The 19,448-nt window shown below is 41.8% G+C and overlaps 1 protein-coding gene, 1 long non-coding RNA gene and 1 pseudogene across 5 annotated transcripts in view; 2 read left to right on the top strand and 1 right to left on the bottom strand.

Moving 5' to 3' along the window:
• The window catches only part of LOC106598880 (CDK-activating kinase assembly factor MAT1-like), a 64,512-nt pseudogene extending 62,917 nt beyond the window's left edge, over positions 1-1,595 (top strand).
• On the bottom strand, positions 1,304-4,397 carry LOC106598828 (tRNA (guanine(37)-N1)-methyltransferase). 3 transcript variants are annotated; one of them, XM_014189840.2, is made up of 5 exons: positions 4,315-4,397; positions 3,233-3,858; positions 2,832-2,956; positions 2,091-2,730; positions 1,304-1,652 (listed from the first exon to the last, which is right to left on the bottom strand). In XM_014189840.2, the coding sequence occupies exons 1-5, from the start codon at positions 4,383-4,385 to the stop codon at positions 1,597-1,599; spliced, it is 1,518 nt and encodes a 505-aa protein (XP_014045315.2). In that variant the 5' UTR covers positions 4,386-4,397; the 3' UTR covers positions 1,304-1,596. The 3 variants fall into 3 exon arrangements, with proteins under 3 accessions (XP_014045315.2, XP_014045342.2, XP_014045327.2); XM_014189867.2 differs by lacking the exon at positions 4,315-4,397 and adding an exon at positions 4,048-4,149; XM_014189852.2 differs by lacking the exon at positions 4,315-4,397 and adding an exon at positions 3,972-4,097.
• Positions 4,153-19,448, top strand: part of LOC106598898 (uncharacterized) — a 34,791-nt gene continuing 19,495 nt past the window's right edge. For both annotated transcript variants that reach the window (XR_006769560.1, XR_001327312.2), the window contains exons 1-2: positions 4,153-4,416; positions 9,039-9,162. This is a non-coding gene — a long non-coding RNA (uncharacterized lncRNA). The remainder of the gene's footprint in view (positions 4,417-9,038; positions 9,163-19,448) is intronic.

Below are 19,448 nucleotides of genomic sequence, written 5' to 3' on the forward strand. Positions count from 1 at the left end.
ATGCAGCTATTTACAGAATCCATTATCGACATGTTCGTACAAATTTTGTCAGTATTGAACAAAATCACGACACAGTCTAGCGATTTCATGTTGTTCTTAGCTGTTGAGTTACATGCAGCTGCAGTATATTACTATAGCATCTGTCGATACAAAATGAACTCGCCCATTGTCACTCTTTTTACCGGTCCGGATACACGCTCGGCTGCCCAGAGGTGGAATGCACTAAGACAGCCACGCAGTCTAATTAGCAATTTCATTATTTTTCATCATCATTGCGAACACTGGCTAAGCTGCCAGTAGGCAGTGTTATTTGTTTCAGAAAGTATATGGCAGCAACTATAAAGATTAGCCTACACACAAAATGCTTATTTTGTTTTTGCTCAAGTGTAAGGAATGCACCCTGCTTGTGTAACTGCAATGTCCATTACAACAGACTGACAGAAAAGGTTATAGCCTTCATAATATATGCTTTATAAAACCAGCAGGATTTTTATTTCAGCGGTTCAGAAATATAAGCTACATCATGGTTCAGAAGAGGGTAAGTAAAAAGCGAAACGTGAAAGGAAGGGCAGTGTGGGCAGCAGTTACGGTAGAAAAACGAATGTGTGCGTAAAAATAACATGCGCAGAACGTGATCCAGATCGTTAGCGTTGAGAAAGGTTTGGGGGGTTGGACTGTGTCCCTCTTCCTCTCCCTGTAACTATTCCATAGGTCGTTGCTGTAAATTTAGAATGTGTTCTCAGTCAACATGCCTGGTTTAAAAAAAAAATGGGGCTGAGGGGATTCTGGAGGGCTAGAAAAACCTTGGGTGTGGGCTAAGTGTCTGGATAAAAATCAACCCATGCTCAAGAAACGCTTCACATCAACGTCATTGTGTCCAGTGTAGCCTGGGTGATTTTTAAAGGCCTCACCACCTATGAAGGCTGTCGATTGATCTTTACATCACATATACAGTAGCAGTGATGCTAATATAGGGATGTTGAAGGAGAGGGGATAGTAGACTATAGGTCCTTACATTAGGATACTGTAAACTTAGTTGCAAACTGACATGTTTCGTCTCTCTTTCTGTTTGCAGGTATCTGAACCACGTGCGCATTGCCCAGCCCCAGGACATGGCTGGAGGATTCAACTCAGGACTGGTGTGTCAAGCCATCCAGGATGCCGTTACTGGGCTGACCCCCTCTGGAACTGACACAAACTCAGAAATATGAAGCTGTCAATTATCAGAGGACTCAAATGACCCTGTTCTACATTGTGGAGGGAGCTGTGGACTTTGGTCTGAAGTCAGATCAGGATGTACATGTTGCCATTTTTGTATGATCTCTTTTTTATTTAAAAAACACAAACACATAATGAAGCCAGTTGTTGGATAAGAATAGTATTGAAACAATGCCTATTTGTGGGACCTGGATAATGGACCAGTATTTGAAATACAGTCAACACATACCCGTTTGTATGTTCTTGTTAGGTCAAGGCATAACCATGATTTAGATCATGTCAGCCTTATTGACACTTAATTATAAAATAACATGAACAGAGTTCAAAGATCAAAAATAAAATTCAACATCTCAGAATGGGCTCCTTGGTCAAATATATTCAATTTGTTGTCGCCTCACACCTTTGTCTCTTTGGGGCTGGTTCTTCTATGGCTTCTGAGGAGAAGACAAATGGTATTAGTATTTACAGTCTTTCAGAGAGTGCATGTGTGTTGTCCTGTTTAGGGTTGGGGCCAATTCCAATTAAATGTGACATTTCAAATCTTGAATTCTATCTTCAAGTTATTGCACTGGAATTTGGACTGTTTGATATAATCTTTGGAATTTCTTATTTTTACATTTTCCAGTTAATGGAATTAATGCACTTAGTATCAGAAATTGACTGCAGGATTTGTTTCAAATAATTTCAACTACTATTTCCAATACAGCTAGGCTGTCAGAACAGTGACATAAGCCTGAGGGAATTGAATTGGAATTTGTTGGATAATATCGAAGATTGAAATCGAGAGGCATTGAATTCAAAGACTGACCTGGAGTTTGAATTGAATTTGTGGAATTAACCCCAACCCTGGTGCTGTGTGAATGAAAGATCACCTGTCTGTGTGCTCTCTCTGCTGAAGAGAACCTCTTTGGGGATGGTGAAGCTCACACACATCATCTCTTTGTTGGGGGCCACGTTCCTCACTAGATGCACAGAGCACAGCCCCTCTAGGGAGAACCCCAGGCTGGCTGAGGCCCTTTCCACCACGTCTTTCTGGGGGTCATCTTCCTTAGAGAACCCATAGCAGTGCACCTGCGGCAGATTCACATCACAGGAAAGTCCCTGGTCCAGCAGGCCTCTGAAGGCATCCAGGAACTCCAGGGCCAAGGCAGGAAGGTTCATGACCACATGCACACAGGCTGTCCCCTTCATCATGACAGGCAGCTGCTGCTTCAGTGGCCCGTGGATGAAGGCCCTGCCATCCAGGTTAAAGGTGGTGACCTTACGCTCCACCTTGTTCAGTTTGCAGTTGTGCTGCAGCCAGCGGTGAGACTCAGGGTTGAGGTCGTTGGCCAGCACAGTGCAGCCACGGCGGGCAGCGGGGATGGCAAAAGGACCCACGCCAGCAAACACATCCAGCACAGTGTCACCGCGTTTCAGAAGGGCCACCACACGCTCATGCTCGGTGCTAAGACGAGGGTTCCAATACACACGGGAGAAATCAAACTCGTATGTCACGCCGTTCTCACGCACCTGCAACAATGAGAGGGAGGGTAAGGGAGGAATGCAATGCCCACGCCTCTGATTTCATGACAAAATATGTTTAATCAAAAGCATAATCTCAAAGGACTTACTTTGGCCACCATATTTTCCTCTCCAGCCATCACCTCCATCTTGAAGTTGCGGTAGGCGGAGTCGATGGTGTTGGTCTTATTGACCACACAGGTCACCCCAGGGTTCTTATCCATTATGACTTGGCCTGGAAATGGATTTGCAACAGAAGACAGCAAGACTGCATCATGTCAGTAAAACACAATGAATCAGCACTATCGTTTTCCTCACACACACTTAATGTATTTCATCTGTAGCTAATTGACCACTCAGGAAATACAATCCTGGGAGTGTGGTCAGGGATTCAAGAGCATAAAACACATTACCTGTCAATAGCATTACTGTTACCCATGCCTGTCTTCTGACAGATTGTACTACATTTATTGTGATGCAGAACAGTACATTATGTTTGTGGCACACTCACCTATGAGGTTTCTGTAGGGTAGCTGGTGCTCCCGCAGGTTCATGTGCGCAATGTGACCCACTCGACTAAACCCCGAGGTGACGTCCTGTCCTTCTGGCAGCACAGCGCGCAGAACCTCCTCACTCTTCAGGTTGTCATAGGTCAGCCGCAGCTCGTACCGCTGGAGCTCTTGAGGTATTCCAAATGACTGCAACGCCTCGGCCTCTGCATCGCTGAATGAGCCGGGTGAGGAGACACTGGCAGGGTCCAGCAACAAGAGCCTGTCGTCATCGCTGCCTTCAACCTCCACCACTCTTCGTATGCCTGGGCGCTGGAGTGCTACTTTTTTCAGGCTCTTAACCAATTTATTGAGGACTTCTTTTGGCACACGCAGGGCTGGGACAATAACTGTCTGGGAGAAGACTTCTTTATCCAAACAGGTCATACCTCGGACCTCAGGAGGAGCTGTGTATAGGCTGGGATCCATCCCGCTGTGTTGATGCTGCTCAAGCATCGGCTTCGAAACACTCTCAGAGCAAGTTGATGCTCGGTCCGGCTGCAGGACCACTGAACACAGGGTCCGGTATCGATAGCGAGATTTCACGTAGTTTTGAATTTGTAGTAGTGAGAAGATACTAGGAACAATCCTGCAAAGACAAGTCGTAGAGGTCTCCTTAAAATATGACCTAAATATTAACCTTAGAAAAATGACAAACTAATAGATTTGACAAATGATTGGCAAACAACATTGAATGCTTACTTTTTGTTAATATTATTGCATGGAAAGATCATTACTTTATTCAGTAAAACCATAAACATTAAAACGCATTCCCCACCTCAACATCGCTTCTGCAGAGCACGCGCATGTTTATACGTCATCATTAGTGGACTTGCTGTGCATTTCTATCCAATCCGCGACGAATAAAACCAGAAGCGTTTTCATGTCATATGACCACCTCAAATCAGCTGTGAGAAGTTGCATATACAGGTCCTCATAGTGGAGTAGATTTTGTTGGTTAAAGGAAACTTTGTCTTCACCAGACACCACGAACTGCAGATGAGGTAGCTATTGTATTGGTTGTTGTAAGTAAAATACTACTAACCTCTCGCTCGGGGACAAATCACCCGGAGACTGAGTATCAATGTAGAAGGCACCACCGTTCACACTGATCATGGCAACGAGACCACCCCCTCTCCTGGGAAATGTAAGTGAGCATTCCGCCCCTAGCCAGGAATTAAGAGGTATCAGTTTAATAAATGTGCGCTGACTTATTGGCATACGGGATTTCCTTAACATTTCTTTCTGCAACAGGCGTAGGATCCCTTGTATGTTCCACGGTTACATCTAGCCCACTACAGTTGATTTCTAGTAGTTATGCAGTCTATATTATAAACTGGGTGGTTCTAGCCCAGAATGCTGATTGACTGACAGCCGTGGTATATCAGACCGTATACCACGGGTATGACAAACCATGTATTTTTACTGCTCTAATTATGTTGGTAACTCGTTTATAATAACAATAAGGCACCTCGGGGTATGTGGCCAATATACCACGGCTAAGGGCTGTATCCAGGCACTCTGCGCAGCGTCATGGTATATTGGCCATATAACGCACCCCCTCATGCGTTGTTGCCTAATTATAAACAGGTGGGTCTAATCCTGGATGCTGATTGGTTAAAACAGCATCCCAGCTGGTGTCTATTCCACATGTTACCACCAGCTAGTAAATAGACATTTCAATATCTTCCATTACTTTTAGACTAGAAACTGGTTTTCAATAGTGAAGATTAGTATAAAACGTGTGGTCTCCCTGATATTTGCAACATTGTTTAAATATTGAAATTTGATCTCCAGCTGTAAAGTAAAATAGTCAAAAAGGAGGACTGGCACAGGTAGTGAACATGAATCACATGCTCAATCTGTGCAATTCAATTTCACATGACAACTTTAGTTCTACTTGCATTGTCTCTCTCTGCACTTTGGAAATCATGCACATTCTCATCTCATGCTGTTTGTCATTGCGAGTCCACATTTTACAGTGGTTTGGCCCCAGGGAGTTACAGTACACAACCCACTAGAATTCATGTTTTTTTTATTTATTCTCGAGTAAACAGATGGTGACTGTTAGGCTACATATCTTTGTTTTCGATGTGGGGCCATTCCACTTTAACAGATTTAGGCTGAAACGTTCAACGTTTTAACAAACCATAACTCTATGCACTAGGACTACTTTGAACAATTTACACAGAAAATCAAACAAAAACACATTTACTGGAAGAACTGTACAGATGCTAAGTTTGGTAACAGAATTACAGTAAAATCTCCCTCCGTATTAAGATTCAAAGATGTCTGCAGAAAGAATGGGGTGTCAGCAATGAACTGCCTAAACAGACTGTTACCAAGGTTACCCCATGGATATTCAGTTTAAAAGAAGTCTGCCTAAAGAGTCTCTATAAGCCAGCATGTTGAGTAAAATTATATTTACTTACTTTACCGGTTTTCTGTGCTGTTGGTATTTTTGGTGGTAGGAGGTGGAGATGGGGTATCCCCAGGAAAGTGTTGTTTACCCAACATTTTGTGGCGCCAATGGGTTCTGTATCTCCTGACGTGATGCACAATAAGTAAACAATAACCAAACGTAGTTGGCCGAAGCACGTTTCCTCACAATCAGCTGGAAGTGTCTGTGAAATTTGCCAGCTGATTGTGTGGGACGATGTTCGGTTAGGCTCATCGATATAGTGTTTATCACGTGTGAATTGCGTCGGTATTGAAAACCAGAAATACAAATCGATATACAGACCAGCGTACTGACGGTTAGTTTGATAACACTTCCCAGTGGTTATTTTGTCTCAGATTACCTCCGACATGGGGACAAATTCGGAGGACAGTAAATTGAAATGACGTTTGTTCAACATTGTGACTTGTAATGGGTCTGTTCCGGAATGCTAAGCTCTATATGTTAGAGACGAAAGTGTAAGTATTTAATTATCGGATTCTAAAAGAGGCAAAGCTAAGACATGACTCCTTGAGTTTGAAAACATTTATTTAGGTTATTAAACTACAGTAAGTGAAGTGGATTTACACCCGGTAACAGAATTACAGTAACATAATTATCTCTTGGGTCCCTGATCTTTACTACACATAAATACATAATTACGGATATGAATGTCATTTTCTTCATGGTGATGTATCCTGTATAGGTACACAAAGGTAGAAATATGCAATATTGCATTTATGGGTATTATTCTACACACTGACTATTAGTTTGAGGTCCGCCACCAAACTAGACCAAATTTGGTTGGTCCGGATCGGACCAAATCTGAACCAATCCTAGATGTCTATCTTTCACAAGTTTGGACATCACAGTACAGCATATTAGAGTTCAGCACATCACAGTACATTATATTATACTGTACACTAGTGTGCTCTACTGTACTGAACTCTACTTTTCTTTACTGTACTGTGGTGTCCAAACATGTGAAACATAGACGTCTATGATTGGTGAATGGACCAAATCTGAACCAATCATGGACGTCTATATTTGGGCCAAATCAAGGCCGGTTTGGACCAGCCCAAAAAAACGATGTCTGTGGATGTTGAAATCAAGGCCAGGGCAGACAGACCAAATTTCAAATACTTTTCAAAGTCCATGGACGTCCGGTGTCGGTGGGTGCGGCTACGGGTTACAGTAAATGGAAAGAGAGGGGGCTCATGAGTAGGAGTCAGTAAGACCCGGGAGAGGTAACATTAACTGGAGAGAGAGGGAGAGTTGTCCATACTGTTTTCACACTCGCTTTGACCACGACAGAAAGAGCAAGAAAACAGTTATGAGCTGAACATAACAGTATGCAGGTGGAAGGAAGGACAGCAGCAGGTGACCAAACCGTGGTTTGTGACTACTGTGATTTCCCATTGTAATTACAGTAATTCCGTTACAGATCTTTTTTTCAGTTATTCTGTTACCAAGTTGGTAACATAATTACAAGTTTTAATCACTTAATTCATAAACAAAAATGGATATCAGAAAAACACTAACACATTTGTAGGTCTACCTTTACTTGTTACTTCTGTAAACTTTCCTTATCCTCCCTCATGCTGTAGAGAAATTAGAACATATCTTTAAAAAAAACATTTCCTTGTGCATTGAAATTCCTTTACCAAAACCCAACATATCTTTAACTTTTAAGACTTTTTGTGGTAGCTGTTTTCTAAGACTCCTTTTCAATCTGTTTGGCCAGAAAATCGCTGGTCACCATAGCTGCACCCACCCGTAGCACGCGTTCAGGTATATCTCACTGGTCACCCCCAAAGCCAATTCCTCCTTTGGCCGCCTCTCCTTCCAGTTCTCTGCTGCCAATGACTGGAATGAACTACAAAAATCTCTGAAACTGGAAACACTTATCTCCCTCACTAGCTTTAAGCACCAGCTGTCAGAGCAGCTCACAGATCACTGCACCTGTACATAGCCCATCTATAAATAGCCCAAACAACTACCCCTTCCCCTACTGTATTTATTTATTTATTTATTTAGCTCCTTTGCACCCCAGTATTTCTACTTTGCACACTCATCTACTGTCAAATCTACCATTCCAGTGTTTTAATTGCTATATTGTATTTACTTCGCCACCATGGCCTATTTATTGCCTTTACCTCCCTTATCTCACCTCATTTGCTCACATTGTATATAGACTTATTTTTCTACTGTATTATTGACTGTACGTTTGTTTTACAACAACACAGAGTTACACATGGAGTATGTGTCAAACTGCTTTGCTTTATCTTGGCCAGGTCGCAGTTGTAAATGAGAACTTGTTCTCAACTTCCCTACCTGGTTAAATAAAGGTGAAATAAATAAAATCAAAAATCAAAGCCATTACTTATGCCTTCCCATGTTGCTGCTCATGGGACCTTTTACATGGAAATTACCTGATAAACATTATTTATTTATCACGCATCCCACTGTAAAGTGACGCTAAAGTGAACCCTAGAGTTATTGACAAGACAGATAATGACCCCTAATATGAGGTCGAGCATTGCAACACAAGTCTTTAAAATGACTGACGGTTACTCTTTACGATGACTGATTACAGCTAAACAAACAGGCCTACAGGGGAAGTGGAGCACCTCAGACATTTCAGTGCAGCACAGAGGGAGCCTCTCCTCTAGCTAGTTCACATATCTCCTCTTCTAGTCGAGGCTAAGGGAACTCTGTCATAAAGATCTGTTGTGAAGGCTTATGTCAAAATGCCGATCACTCTTAGAGCGCATTACAGGTCCGCTACTGCATACTCTGATAACCCCAAACGTCCCCTGCATTATTAGTCTGATGTATATTTAGCCCTCCTGGTGTAATAATGGCGCACTTCCTATCCACCACTGCTGGAACCATGACTATATCAGATCCAACAACTCATAGGTTAATCCAGACTCTCATACTCTGGTTTGCTTTGACATTGACACCAGGGTTGTGGCTGGATCTCCAGGATATCCCCTATTAGAGGCCAAACCGAACCAGGCATCATCGTCAATATACCCGGCTCTGGCAGCTGTTCTGCAGGCTAGGGCTCAAATCCACTCTCCTCATGTCCTATTCCATTCACTGATCCTACACTACATTCCACTGCAGTGTTCTCATCACAGTAGCACAGTGGGTCTCAGAAAGCTTTCCTCTAAATTGATTAACTTCCTGGATTATGTTAGAATTTGAAATTGTTCTTTCAAGTAATAGTACGTTATTTTAAAGTGAGCTGATTTGATTTGACTGAGCTATCCATATGTTTACCCCCCCTTCTCTTCTGTCTCTCTCTTACTCTATTATCTGTCCAGAGGAGGCAAGGGCTAAAGGGGCCTCCTTCCCCTCATCTGTCTTCAATCTGATGAAGGCCATCATGGGCAGTGCCATCCTGGACCTGGCCTACGCAATGGCCAACACTAGTGTAGTGAGCTTCTGGTGAGTAGAACCGATGGAAGCATATTTTAAAGTTAAGATATAGAGCTGCCCCCTAACTCCTTCATTTTGTGTTCACTACTCAGCTTTTTCTCTAGAAGCGCCACACCTCCTCACCTCCTTTAGTAGTGAAATGATAACTGTAGATTGTTCTAGATATAGTAATTTGAGCTGCAGAGACTGAGTGGACAGGAGTCAGTATTCACATCAGTGTGTCACTTTGATGTGAATGTGGTGAATATTGACTCCTGTTAACTCAGTCTCTGCAGTTGCTGCTAGTGTCCAGTCTGGCAATTTACTCTGTACACCTCCTACTGATGCTCTGTGATCTAACAGGTGAGTTGGCATTCAGATCTCCACTCAAATATCAGTTGAATTTCATTAGGCTGCCACTTGGTAATGTCCATTTAGCTCTTAATACAAAATATTAAATACATATATTTTTTTTATTTGTATTTCTTATTCACTCTATATACGAACAACAACTTAGACGCACACAAACGATGCCCAGACCTGCATGCTCACCCCCCCCATCCCTAGTGCCTCCATTATTGTTTGCCACTTGGCCTTAAATTGTCACAAATAATTTTTCTTGGTCGCCCTTGCTATTTCATTATTTCAATACTAAATCATTAGATGTTTTCATCGTGTTAATGATGGAGCTTTGATTTTCAAGTTTTTAGTATACGTTTTTTCAAGATGAGCGATGAGAAGAGAATCGTCCAGACTATTGGGTATCTCACGACACCCCCATATGCCATGTCTTGAAATATGCAGACATACGGATATTTGTTTTTTTTACGTTGTAATACTTCTGTCACCCAACTTTCTAGCTCCGCCCACAACTTCCGGAATTTATAGCATTCCTAGAAAGCATGGATTATTGAGTCAATAGTTTTACACTTAGGACATGACTCTGCCGTTGCGATGTAGCATTTGAGTTTTGTTTCTTGTATAATACATTCTGTACTTCAGTTTATACTGTATTTTCGTTAGTTATGCTCCAATCAGTTATTTTTAAGTCTTGGTTCCAATAGTTTATATTTTTTTCGAAGAGATTGTCAGTTGGATTTGCTCTCTGCAAGGTTTTGTATATCTTCCCTATCATATGAACATACTTTTCGCACTTAATTAACATTCCTTCAAGGTAGCTTTGATGTCCAAAAGATTTATAATCTACATTTCGTGATAAGTTGCATGTATTTGAAACTATCTACATTGGTCAGTCCAAAATTACTTTTTAATTTTGTCATCCAGATAAATGTATTTCCTGTTACCAAGTAATTTACAGTTTCTATGCCTTTAGTTTTCCTTGTGGAACAATTTATTGTTGAATTCTGAAATGCTATCCAAGGATTGTTCCATAAGGTTGTGTTTTTAGGGAGTGATATTGGTTCTTGAAGAATACGTAAAATTTTCTTCCATATTGTTATAGTGTTTTTAAGTATGAAGTTAATGTTTTTAGCTTTTATCCTCTGAAAATAAACACGTAAAAAGATTCTGGAGATGAGCATGCGCATCTTCAATATGCATTTTAACTATATGTAAAAGCCTTTGTTAGCGAGTTGATACAATTCCAAGTCTGGAAGGTTAAAACCACCCTCAGACTTAGGAAGATGCAAAACTTTCCTTTTTATTCTATGAGTTTTATTTCCCATATAAAGTCTTATGACCGAGTATACTTTTTTAAAGAATGTCTTCGGTGGGGTAATTGGTAATACCGAAAATGAATACAAATACTTTGTCAGTCATGCCATTCTACAGAGGTTTATTCTACCTGTAAGATTCATGGCAAGATTTTAATTGAATTAGATCTGCTTTCATATTGTTGAGTAATGGAATATTTATTTATGTTTGTTACTTCTTAAGCATCCTAAGTATTCAATATTTTTGTGGTCCACTTAAAGGCTTGCGTGGAGATCGTCAGTTATTATTTTTCCTATTGCCATTATTTTGTTTTTTTCCACCTTTATTTTATATCCTGAGATTTATTTATTATTATGAAAATATTTTCATAAAATGTATTTCAGCTGGAAAGGTGAAAGCTTCCAAAGTTTTGAATAGAAAAGTCCATTCAAGATGGTTCAAAGCCTTTTCAGCATGAACTGCCATTTATTGATAAATCTGCCTTGTTTGTTTGCGTATTGTATTAAACTGAAACATGTTATTGTATTTGTTTGTGTCTATTTTTAATAAACCCTGTTTGATACAGTGCATTCGGATAGTATTCAGACCACTTGACTTCTTACACATTTTGTTACGTTACAGCCTTATTCTAAAATTGGGTCTTCAGATCCTCAAAAGGTTCTGCATCTGCAACATCGAGAGCATCCTGACGGGTTGCATCACTGCCTGGTACGGCAATTGCTCGGCATCCGACCGCAAGGCACTACAGAGGGTAATGCGTACGGCCCAGTACATCACTGGGGCTAAGCTATCTGCCATCCAGGACCTCTACACCAGGCGATGTCAGAGGAAGGCCCTAAAAATTGTCAAAGACCCCAGCCACCCCAGTCATAGACTGTTCTCTCTACTACGGCATGGCAAGCGGTACCGGAGTGCCAAGTCTAGGACAAAAAGGCTTCTCAACAGTTTTTACCCCCAAGCCATAAGACTCCTGAACAGGTAATCAAATGGCTACCCGGACTATCTGCATTCTGTGCCCCCCCCCAAACCCCTCTTTTACGCTGCTGCTACTCTCTGTTTATCATATATGCATAGTCACTTTAACTATACATTCATGTACGTACTACCTCAATTGGCCCGACCAACCAGTGCTCCCGCACATTGGCTAACCAGGCTATCTGCAATGTGTCCCACCACCCGCAAACCCCTCTTTTACGCTACTGCTACTCTCTGTTTATCATATATGCATAGTCACTTTAACCATATCTACATGTACATACTACCTCAATCAGCCCAACTAACCGGTGCCTGTATATAGCCTTGCTACTGTATATAGCCTCGCTACTGTTATTTTTGACTGTCTTTTTTACAGTTGTTTTTATTTCTTTACTTACCTATTGTTCACCTGATACCTTTTTTTGCACTGTTGGTTAGAGCCTGTAAGTAAGCATTTCACTGTAAGGTCTACACCTGTTGTATTCGGCGCACGTGACAAACTTTGATTTGAAATAGATACAAAAAAATGTCCTACCTTAATCTACACACACTACCCCAAAATGACAAAGAAAACAGGTTTATGGAAAGTTTTGCAATTAAAAAAATAAATAATAATACCTTATTTACATAATTGTGCTGAGGTGCATCGTGTTTCCATTTATCATCCTTGAGATCTTTCTACAACTTGATTGGAGTCCACATGTGGTAAATTCAATTGATTGGACATGATTTGGAAAGGCACACACCTGTCTATATAAGGTCCCACAGTTGACAGTGCATGTCAGAGCAAAGACCAAGCCAAGAGGTTGAAGGAATTGTCCATAGAGCTCTGAGACAGGATTGTGTCGAGAAACAGATCTGGGGAAGGCTACCAAAACATTTCTGTAGCATTGAAGGTCCCCAAGAACACAGTGGCTTAGATTCCTAAATGGAAGAAGTTTGGAACCACCTAGACTTTTCCTAGAGCTGGCCGCCTGGCCAAACTGAGCAATCAGGGGAGAAGGCCCTTGGTCAGGGAGGTGACCAAGAACCTGGTGGTTACTCTGACAGTGCTCCAGAGTTCCTCTGTGGAGATGAGAGAACCTTCCAGAAGGACAACCATCTCTGCAGCACAAAAAAGCACTGTGGCAAAGAAGGGGGCCGAGTGATAAATGGCAGATATGTGAGGGCAGAACTAAAACGGGCTCTGCCCTCACACTAAAATGGCCACCCCGACCAGAACTACAGATCACAAAATGGCCGACCGCCAAAACTACAATTCCCAGATACAAGGGGAACACTCAGATAAGGGGTCAAGACAAACCTGGAAGATATAGAGGAAGGGGCTGGGGGATCTGTGAACCAAAGAGAAAGTGTGTGTGTGTGAGTGAGTGACCTGGACTGTTTGGACTTACCTGTTGGCTTTTGGATCTGGACCTACCGAGAACCCGACTCGTGTACCGACCCCTGCTATCCTTGATCCATTCTTGCGGCCTGGGTGGACCAGGACGGAGAAACCAACAAACGGGTACTGTCCTTTTCGAAAGAACTCTCGTTCTGGTGTGATTTTGGTGACGGTCTCCCTCTTAATTTGTGACAAACTCCTAACCTTGAAGAGGTTTGTCACACGTGGTGGAGAATGCGAGTAAAGTGTGGTCTGAAGTGGATAAAAGGATTAACCGAGAGCTGGTTAGGTAGGGAGAAAAAAAAAGTTAAGTTAGCACTCCAAAGGGGAGTCAGATTTTTTTGTGGCTTTGTTTGGTTTGTACTGTTTGCTCAGGGAAAATGAGTATGGAGGGAGCCATACAGGCCCTGTTACAAGCAGCGGCAGCCCAACGATGCAACTAGAGCTCAACATATAGCTCATCAGGATGCAATGCGACTGCATCAGGACACGTTACAGGTCCAGCACCGGGGTAAGACTGTTCCAGCATTGGGAGGGGGAAGAGAGCAGTATGGGGCCGTGAGGAAAGAATCAAGACACTACGGAAAAAGCCGGAAACTGGGACCGGGGTTTGAGGGGGGTCTTCCCCCCCCCAAAATACCTATTGTCTGTTACAATTGTAATTGACCGGGACATATTGTAGCATACTGCCCTATTAAAGAAGAGCCAATGCAATGTAACCTCGGTGAAAAATAAGAAACTGATATATTGTATGCATGTCCTGTGGTAACCACTGTACTTGAAAGATCAAGAAACGAACATATGTGCATGTTGAAGGGAAAGAGGTTGCAGCCCTGCTTGATTCTGCCAGTATTTTAACTTTGGTCGTTGGATACAAGTCAGAATGTCAGTGTTACGTGCATTCATGGGAATGCCCGCCCGTACCCTACAGCCTTAGTGAGCATAGAAACCGAGGACGGGCTGCTGGATTATGAGGTCGGGTGGTCCCAAAGATGCGATATGATGTAATACTGGGTAGATACTTTGCGAAGTTAGGCCAAAAGAACGGCATATTTTAGAAGCCAACACCTTTGATCAAGCAGGAAGTAGCATGTAGCCCTCAACCAAAGCCAAGAAAAGAGAAGGTCTCCCAGGGGCCAACCTCAGAGGTGCTAGTAGGGGAGGATGAGGAAGAAGGGGCAGACCTTGTCAATAACGAGCAGCCCGGTACTAGTGGGGCCGGGGTCGATCTGGATCCAGAGGACGACTGTCTAGAACCAACAGACTTGGCAGGGTCCCTGACTAATTTCATGATGGCCCAAACCCAGGATCCAACCCTGCAGCAAGCCAGAGCAGATGTGCAGGTCGTAGATGGTACCCCCATAAATGATAGGATGATGCCTAATAGTTTCCCCCACTTCATCATGAAAAATGGTTTGGTGTACAGAGTCTCAAAAATAGGGGTTGATGTGGTGGAACAGTTGTTGGTCCCCACCCGGTACCGGAGGACAGTACTGGACCTAGCTCATGGGAATATTCTGGGTGGAAACCTTGGTATCAATAAAACCCAAGACCGGATTGTAAGGAGGTTTTACTGGCCAGGAATTCAGGCTGAGGTGGCTCGACATTGTGGAGAGTGCCCCGAGTGCCAGTTAACAGCTCCCGACTAGCTTTTAGAAGCCCGTTCGTGCCACTCCCCATAAACAAAATGCCATTTGAGGGGATATCGATGGATATAGTGGGCCCACTACCCAACTCCGTCTTTGAATGTCCTTGAGTGACCCGGACTTGAACCCGATCTAACATCTCTGGAGAGACCTGGAAATATCTGGCAAGCAAAGCTCCCCATCCAAACTGATAGAACTTGAGAGGATCTGCAGAAAAGAATGGGAGAAACTCCCCAAATACAGGTGTGCCAAGCTTGTAGCGTCATACCCGTGAAGACTCAAGGCTGTAATTGCTGCCAAAGGTGCTTCAACAAAGCACTGAGTAAAGGGTCTGAATACTCATGTAATATTTTTTTTATTACAAACATTTCTAAAAACCTGTTTTGCTTTGTCATTATGGGGTATTGTATGTGAATTGATGAGAAAAAATAACAATTTTAATCAATGTTAGAATAAGGTTGTAACAGAATGTGGAAAAAGTCAAGGGGTCTGAATACTTTCCGACTGCACTGTATGTATCAAGTTTGGTAGGACTTTTGCCATTATCTTGCTTATAAGCTTTTATTTTATTGTCACAATTTATTACACTTCTATAATCAGTAGGGGACTCTACAGATTTTTGTGGTTTCAGTATAACTGAAGTAACTGTTTAAAACATGTAATTAGGAAGTTTCTAATTTTGATTAAACTTTTGCAGAGTATGAGATTATCATTCCCCTAATGTACGCCTTAAAGGCATCTCTAATTATATTGGGGGTCTGCTCTTCTCTGTCCTCTGTCAACCATTACAAATGTATTTATTATTTAGCCCATGTATTTAATAAATGTCTGGTCCAGAAGATGCACTCTGTTCATTCTCCAAATTCTGTAACTAAGTGTATTTTCTATTGGTGTAATTAAGCATGATACCAGAGAATGATCCGATATCACCATATCATGAATGTTTTAAACCAGTAAATTGTTGAGTGCATTTTTGGAAATAGAAATGTAGTTGATTCTTGAATAGCTTTTCTTCCTTGGAGAAAAAAGGAGTGGTGTTTTGTAGTTGGGAATAGTGGTCTCCAGGTGTCCTGTAACCTATTTGTAGAGATGACATTTTTCAGCGTCTTTAGAGGGTCTGTCAATCTTATCGATTTGTATGATTTAGGTCACCTGCTAAAATAATAGTCCCCTTCAGGATTTGATCTAATATAGATTGAATTTTGTCTAAAATTGTGGGATATACAACGTGTATCCCATGTGTATTTTTCACCATGTAAGGTACAATTCAACATCAGAAAACGACTTTCTTGGTCCATGTTCTGGGATTCAAAGGATCATCATTTTCAACTTATATTACTAAAACAGAAGTACTTTTTACATTATATTTCTACAGGATTCTACTTAATCAGGTAAGAACGAGCCCTAAAACATGCTATGATTTATTGATTCTGATAATATTAGTGAAAATCTGTTTGTATGCCTAGTACAGTACTACACAGAACACTGTTATGAAGTTGAAATTCACATCCAAAACTTTGGAGGGAAGGTCAGCTTTGCTCGTACATTTTTTCTCAATGTTGCATCCTTGGATGTAGTTCCACTGTCACATTTTGAAATGAAGTAGCACCATTAAAAAGTAACATGTCTCAGATCACTGTGAGGTGAATGTGGGTGGCTCCGTTTACAGTCTCAGTGATGTCACAGCCTCTGAGTATCAGATGGGTCTCGGGCGGGGAGTGGGAGGGGCTAAGCCTGGGCACATTTCCTGTAACTGCTTGTTTGACTAGTGTTTACTGCAGTCAAACTGGGCCTCCTGCTGGAAAACAAAGCGCCCTGCACCACTACCGCTTCCCTGTGTGGCCATTGGCCTGAGTCCCTAATAACCTTTAACGCCAAGCCACTGTCCCCTCTGGCTCTTTCCATGTGGGGCTGGAACACACTAATTGGTCTGATGGTGACCCTCCCAGTCCCACCTTTCACAATGATGAGAGACCTAATGGGAGTCCCCCTCCTACCTACCTACCTCCCTTCCTCCCTCAGCCCTACTTCTCACGCAGATGGGAGCCGAGATGATCTCTCTTGCTCAGTCATTAGCAGGAGGGCTGAGTGGATTATTATTGCCATGCCCTGTGGAATGTTTGTGGTTGTCCCAGCATGGAGCAGTGTGTGAGGGCCTATGCACTGCCATGCCCCCCTGCGTCTGTCCACACGCCTGGCCCCCTTTAATAAGGGGTGCATTTAGCCCCACTCTGGGTAAACACTTATCTACCCTGCCAAAGGCTGATGGGCCAATTTACCTTAATTACTGCATGGCTTAGGGCTCTCACAGACCCCCGCCCCCCTCTTGATGAGATGAAAGTGCCTCTGGGTTGTTAAATACACCCTCCCACTGTGTCCACAGGGAACACGCATACACAATATACAGTACGCAAATTCTATTTTTTTGTTTGTTGATAATGTCCTTATTTCAACAACTTTTGATTTTATTGATTTTTATGCTCAAGGCCTTATGTTTTGAGATGTATTTTCCCCACTACCAATGTGTCTGCATTGTGGTGCTTGTGGAATATGTTGTACACTTACAGTAAAAGACAGCATGACGCAAAGGCTGCTTTTACACAGGCAGCCCAATTCTGATCTTTTTCCACTAATTGATCTTTTGACCAGTCAGATCAGCTCTTTTGCCCATAATTTGGCAAAATATCAGAATTGGGCTGCCTGTGTAAAAGTGATTCCATCATGCTTCATCATGTGGCCCATGGCATAGTATGTATGGACATGTGAATCTATTTTATGCATGATCTAAAAGTAGGCTCAGGTCAGGGCCTGTATCCACAAAGCGTCTGAGTAGAAAATTGGTCTTGCGTGCTGAGAATATTTTACTTCTACTCTTATGGGTACAAATAAAAGCTATGCATGGAGCCTCTTTTAGTCATCAGAGTCCCACCTAGTCGACAAATATTTAGGAGACCTCGAGCTGTTCTAACCAGTTAAGAGTTACCAGCAGATGTCTTGATAATAGAAAAGGGCAGCGAGTCAGTGGTTCCTGTGCCAAATTCTTGCGCAATTGCTTTTTAAAAGCTGTTAAAAGAATGTATTGATATTTTTATATGATCAGTCCATAAATAATCTAGACCAGCAACCGTATCTCTTGCACTTTTGACAATGATTTTACGTGGCCTATTTCACATGATATCTAAAATAAATACAACCACTAGGCTAATAAATAATCTCATTTTTCTTTCAATTATTTAATTAACCTACATGTTATCCCTTTGGAGTGCAATATCACATTGTTAAAAAAGGCCTACATTGGGAATGCTTATAAGAATTGGGCAATTAAGGCATTTGATTGTGTAAAATGAAAATTATTGAAAGGCCTAACGTTTTATGCAACATTATGGGCACGCGATTACCGTGCCAAAGCGATAGTCGTTAAACGGTAGTTTATTTTTTATTTATAAAAAAATATATATATTTCACCTTTATTTAGCCAGGTAGGCCAGTTGAGAACAAGTTCTCATTTGCAACTGCGACCTTGCCAAGATATAGCATAGCAATTCGACACGTACAACAACACAGAGTTACACATGGAATAAACAAAACATACAGTCAGTAATACAGTAGTGACGAGTGTGTTGATATAACGGTGATATTATCAAAATTCCGATTTTAACGACCCTCAGGATTGGTTAAATAAAAATCTACCTCCCAAGACATTCTAAACTCTCACCATTACAATAACAGGGGAGGTTAGCATTCCGGGGGGGGTTATATCTATGCCTCCAACTTTCTCACTCATCATCATTCACGATTTAATTTAGGATTATCCATAATCATGGTAGCATCCACATTAGTGTTTAGCAACATTAGATTCTTATTTACAATAAAAGTGACTCCAAAATGACACAATACATTATTTACCATTTTATTTCTATTGGGTGCAAAATAATCTGAATCTACCAAAACAAACAGCAAATGCATCCAACAGGTTTGTATAGTCACATTCACAGTTGTCTGAAGTGTGCTATTGAGTTCACAGCTGGTGATGCCTCATCATGATTGGTTATTCCCCATCATTTGCAACAATGTCAATGAGCTTCATGACCATCTTTTCATTGCGGTACCTCAAACTGTCTGTCGCGATTACCAGCTGAGAAACTTTTATGAATTAATTTTACTGCTGGCTCAGTTTGTCTGAGAAGTGGTTTAACATCATCCAAAAACCTACTCTGCTCTGGGAGCTTTGTTTTTGTCTTAAAACGGGTTTTAACAGGATTCCTAAGACCTTTTCTGAGACGCTTTGTCGATATGGTCTCTGTGGACCACATGTCATACTTCAGATTAAACTCCAGGCTAAGTGTTGTCATGTTCTGTATTTATCATAGTGTCTGTGAGCTGAACTGAGCTCTGAGAGAATGTGTGAGCCAGGAATATCACACTGTAGCTATACCATTGGGCAATTATGTCTCAGGAAGGGAGATTACTGGCACCCCCATAGTAACTGCTCTAAATAAAGCGGGCCAAAACTAACTGCAGTTAATCCAGGCCAGGGCAGAGACAACAGCTGGAGTCGTTCCACCTCAAAAGAGCACAGGGAAGAGGACAAAAAACAGTTTTTTGTTTAAATATAATTTGATCAGTGAGAAATTAAG

Source organism: Salmo salar, chromosome ssa01 (genome assembly GCF_905237065.1).
Source record: "Salmo salar chromosome ssa01, Ssal_v3.1, whole genome shotgun sequence".
Classification (NCBI taxonomy): domain Eukaryota; kingdom Metazoa; phylum Chordata; class Actinopteri; order Salmoniformes; family Salmonidae; genus Salmo; species Salmo salar.